This window comes from Echinops telfairi, unplaced genomic scaffold (assembly GCF_000313985.2).
Source record: "Echinops telfairi isolate 266 unplaced genomic scaffold, ASM31398v2 ScPeMD7_443;HRSCAF=831, whole genome shotgun sequence".
In the NCBI taxonomy this organism is placed as follows: Eukaryota; Metazoa; Chordata; class Mammalia; order Afrosoricida; family Tenrecidae; genus Echinops; species Echinops telfairi.
The window spans coordinates 82,108,865-82,113,799 of record NW_022104341.1 but is presented as its reverse complement, the minus strand read 5'-3'; the positions used below and the strand labels follow the sequence as shown (position 1 = coordinate 82,113,799).

Here is a 4,935-nt window from a genome sequence, read left to right as displayed (position 1 = left end):
TCGGACAGTGTAAGACATGAAAAAATAATTTATAAGTTACAAGGGTTAATGAGAGAGGGAGGGGGGAAATGAGGAGCTGATACCAAGGGCTCAAGATGGCAAAAAATGTACAAATGTGCTTGACACAATGGATGGATGGATGGATTGTGATAAGAGTTGTACGAGCCCCCAATAAAATGATTTTTAAAAAAGCCTGCCTCCAATCCTGATGCATATTCTTTTTCATATAATCCAGCTTCTCTGATTTATTTGCTCAGCATACAAATTGATCAAGTAAGGTGAGAGTATACAACCCCGATGCACACCTTTCCTGATTTTAAACCATGCTGCATTCCCTTGTTCTATTCAGACGACTTGCCCCTTTATTCATGTAAAAGTTCCTCATGAGCACAATGAAGTGTTCTGAAATTCCCATTCCTCTCAAGGTTATTCAAAGTTTATTATACATAGTCAAATGCCTTTGTAGTCAATGAAACACAAGTAAACATCTTTCTGGTATTCTCTGCTTTGAGCCAAGATCTATCTGACACCAGCAGTGATCCACATCCTCTTCTGAAACCTGCCTGAATTTCTGGTAGTTCTCTGTCAATGTACTGCTGCAGCCATTGTTGGATGATCTTAAGCAAAATTTAACTTGCATGCAGTATCAATGATATTGTTCTATAGCTTGAGCATTCCATAACATGGATCCCTTCCAGTCGGTTGGCCAAGTAACTGTCTTCCAAATTTCCTGGCATAGATGAGTGAGTGCTTCCAGTGCTTCTTCAGCCTGTTGAAACATTTCAATTGTTATTCTATCCATTTGTGGAGCTTTGTTTTTGGCTAATGAGCTCAATGCAGTTTGAACTTCTTCCTTCAACACCATTTGTTCTTGCTCATATGCTACCTCCTGAAATGGTGGTATGTTGACTAGTTCTTTTTGGTATAGTGATTGTGTATTCTTTCCATCTTCTCTTGATGCTTCCTGCATCATTCAATATTTTGCCTATAGAATCTTTCAGTATTGCCACTCAAGGCTTGATTTTTTCTTGAGTTCTTACAGTTACAAATATACTGAGTGTGTTCTTCCCTTTTGGTTTTTTAATTCCAGGTCCTTGCACATTTCATTATAATATTTACCTTTGTCTTCTTGAGCTACTATTTGAAATTTTCTACTCAGCCCTCTTTAACGTCATCCTTTCTTCCATTTGCTTTAGCTCTTCTACAATGAACAGCAAGTTTCAGAGTATCTTCTGACATTCACTTTGATCTTTTATTTCTTTCTTATCTTTTTAAAGACCTTTTGCTTTTTTCAAGCATGCATGATGGTCTTGATGTCCTCCCACAGCTCATCAGGTCTTCTGTCACTAGTGTTCAATGAGCCAAATCTGTTCTTGAGATGCTCTCAAAATCCAGGTGGGTTTGTGGGCTTGTTTTAATATTCTTCAGCTTTATCCTGAACTTACATATGAACAGTTTATGGTCTGTTCCACAGTTGGTACCTAGTCTGGTCTTAGCTGATGGTATTGAGCTTCTCCCACAGATATAGCCAGTTTGATTGCTGTGTGTTCCATCTGGGGAAGTTCATGTGTGTAGTTACCTTTTGTGTTGTTGAAAAGTGTATTTTCTATTTACAAGTTATTGGTTTTGCAAAACCCTATCATGTGATTTCCAGCTTCATTTCTATCACCAATTCTATATTTTCCAACTACTGGTCCTTCTTCTTTGCTTCCAACTTTTGCATTCTGATCACCAATAACTATCAATGCATCTTGATTGCATGTTTGATGCATTTCTGACAGAATTCAGTGGGAGAATTCTTCAATTTCTTTATCACAACCTTTTTTCATTGGTGCATAAATTTTAATAATAGTTGTATTGATTGGAGTCCCTTGAAAGAGGATAGATCCTATCACAAACAGCATTGTACTTCATGATGGATTTAGCAAGATCCTTTCTGACAACGAACGCCATGCCGTTGTTCTTGATTGTTTATTCCTGGCATAGTAAATCTGATTCTGATTCAAAATGGCAACACCAGTCCATTTCAGCTCATTCATGACTATCAGTCTTCATGTGTTCTATTTCATTTTTTATCACTTCCAGTTTTCCTCACTCCACACTTCACACATTTCAAGTTCCCATCATTAAAAGAGTTTTGCCGCTGTTTCCCTTTACCTTGAGTCATGCCCCATAAGCAAATGAAGGTCCCAAAGACTCCACTCCCACAGGCTTTACCTGATTCATGTCACCGTGGTCAACTCCCCTCCAAGAAATCAGCTTCTCTTCACTCACATTTTGAGTACCCTTGGACCTGAGGGGCCCATCCCCTGGCAGTATCTCCAACAATGTTCCTTTGTTTAGGCTTTCAGTGTTTGACAATGCTTAGAAGCTGTACATAAGGTTTTCAGTGGCTCCTTCCTCCGGAGCGGGGAGCTGGGACCTCTTCATTGTCTGTTCTTTGTCTGGAAGCTCCACTGAAAGCTGTTTGCGTTGGGTGACCCTGATAGCATTTGAAAAACCAGTGACATCGCTTCCAGCATCACAGCAATACACAAACCACCACCGTACTACAAACTGACAGACAAGTGGCCGAAGTCTATGTTGTAAAACCTTATTTATGCCTTAACATCTCACTAGAACTGGAGATGGAGCATGAGGAAGAAGGAAAAGTTAGAGTTGTCCGCTTCCCTGCAACTCATTTCTTAGAGAGATTGTCCTATCACTGCTTTGCAATTATCTCCTCCCCTCTGGGCCACAAACTCCTTATTTAACACAGTACAGGACTTCTATTAGACTCCTCCTAGTCAATACGGTTTACTGAGTGGATACCTTGATAGCTATGCCAATTACTATGAGACTTTAGAAGAAAAAATGATTAACTAATTTCCCAGGACCAGGTGGGAAAAAGCAGAAGAAAGACATGATATTTAGGGCTTTATCTTAAAGGATAGAATTAGAGTTCACTAGGCAAAGGAGAAAATTTTAGCATACACGTTACTTTGATATAGACCCAAAACACAGTGTGTCAAACAAGACAGAAGTTAATTTTTCTCCCATGTAACAGTCAAGAGGTAGGTCAGTATCTGGTTTGAAAGGAGACTCTATCAATATCCTCTCCCAGAACTCAGGGACATCCTCTTCCAGACAAAGGAGAGCTTCGTCACTGCCATACATTGCAGCTTGAGGAAACCACTTCTGAAACATTTGTGAGTATAAAAAGGAAGCCCTTGTTTGGAGAGCAGAAACATTCAAAATACCTAGAAGACAGAATGTGAATGGCAGAACAAACTGCTGGGAGATGAGTGAAGGTCTGATTGTAACCATCCCATCTATCTCTCACTACATTTCATATCCACCACCCACATGCACACAAACAAATACACACCAGCCTTCACCTGTCATCTGTCAGGATCGCATGGGCCTCAAGGCCTTTATACTTACTTGCTGTTCCCTCTACCTAGAATATGATTTCCCCCAGATTGTCACTATCACCCCCTTCTCTTTATTCAGATCTCGACTCAAATGTCACTTCCAACAAGTGGCCTTCCCTGAAAATTCCAGCCAACACAGCCCCATGCACATCAGCTTTCATTCTAGTAATGCATTATAATTTCTTTTACTTTTTTTTTCCAAACCAACAGCCTTACATTATTTAGTGTTAATCTTGATGCAGAAGCATAAAAACCAAGGAAGAAATCAGATTATTTGCCAATACAAGTTCAATTGATCAGATGGTGGCCAAAGTCTTAATGCAACTCAACATGATTTGAGCCTGGGCAAATGCGGCCGTGCATGCCATCCCTCAGGGGGCTCCTGACAGACCCAGCTTGGTTCTTCTCCAATGTCTTCTCTTGGAGTTGTACCTGATCTTATTACCGGTTTTCATTCGAATCCATTGAGGAATGGGCCGATTCTGCTTCTGTTTCTTGGCCAGGAATCTCTTGGTCCTGAAAGTCTTATGAGACGACATGGTGAAGTCAGAGCAACACCACACTCAGGATGGAGGAGAAACCAAGAGCGCGTATTATAATTTCTTATTGGTGCTTATTACAATCTGAAATAATTTTATTTACATGTTTTTCTAGTTGCTTGAATATCTCTCTAGACATTACATTCTATGAAGGCAGGTATATGAGTTATATTATTCATTTCCATATAGCATAGTGCCTAGAACACTACTCTACAAAGATTTGCTGAAGGCATTTCATTTAATTCCTTGGTTCTTTTCAACTGTGACTTAGAGAGGTGATTGGTATGATGATGGTCTTTCAGTACCCTCACTGTCTGAGTTATCAACTCTACCCCCCTCCACCACTGAGCTAAGATTGGCACCAAAACACGAATTTCAAATTGTAAATATTTTACAATATTAAGCGTATTCAGTGTGCCCAAACACTTATCAGATACATAGTTGTTCCAAAATAATACATCAGTAGGACTTGACTTTAAAATATGAGATCAGACAGTGTGATATTTGCAGGGAAAGGACAGAAATTTACTGTGTGTAGAGAGATACTGTTAAGAGACCAAAGAAAAAGAGCCAGAAATAGTCCCACACATGTATGCTAAAATGAGTTTTCACAAAAGTGCAAAGGCAATTCAATGGAAAACAGAATAATCTTTTCAACAAATGGAGCTGAAACAATTGAATACTACACGCAACACTTACCTTACACCTTACATAAAAATTAACTAAAAATGGATAATAATCCTAAATATAAAACCTAAACTGATAAAATTTCTAGAAGAAAACACAAAATATTCATGACCAAAAAAAAAAATTCATGACCTTAGATGAGGTAAAATTTTCTTAGTTACAACATAAAAGCATAACCCATACAAATATATAAATTAGGCTTCATCAAAATGATAAACTTGGGGGAGGGGGTACTGACAGCAATGATGACTATATAACCGCACTCGAGGGGAACAAATAACAGGACTGTAAGTGAA

General features: G+C 38.9%; 1 protein-coding gene across 1 annotated transcript; it reads right to left on the bottom strand.

The window, feature by feature from the left end:
- Positions 1-3,782: 3,782 nt before the first annotated feature.
- LOC101642007 (60S ribosomal protein L39-like) lies at positions 3,783-3,955 on the bottom strand. The gene has a single exon (XM_045291966.1). The coding sequence runs from the start codon at positions 3,950-3,952 to the stop codon at positions 3,785-3,787; it is 168 nt and encodes a 55-aa protein (XP_045147901.1). The 5' UTR covers positions 3,953-3,955; the 3' UTR covers positions 3,783-3,784.
- Between the last annotated feature and the right edge of the window lie 980 nt (positions 3,956-4,935).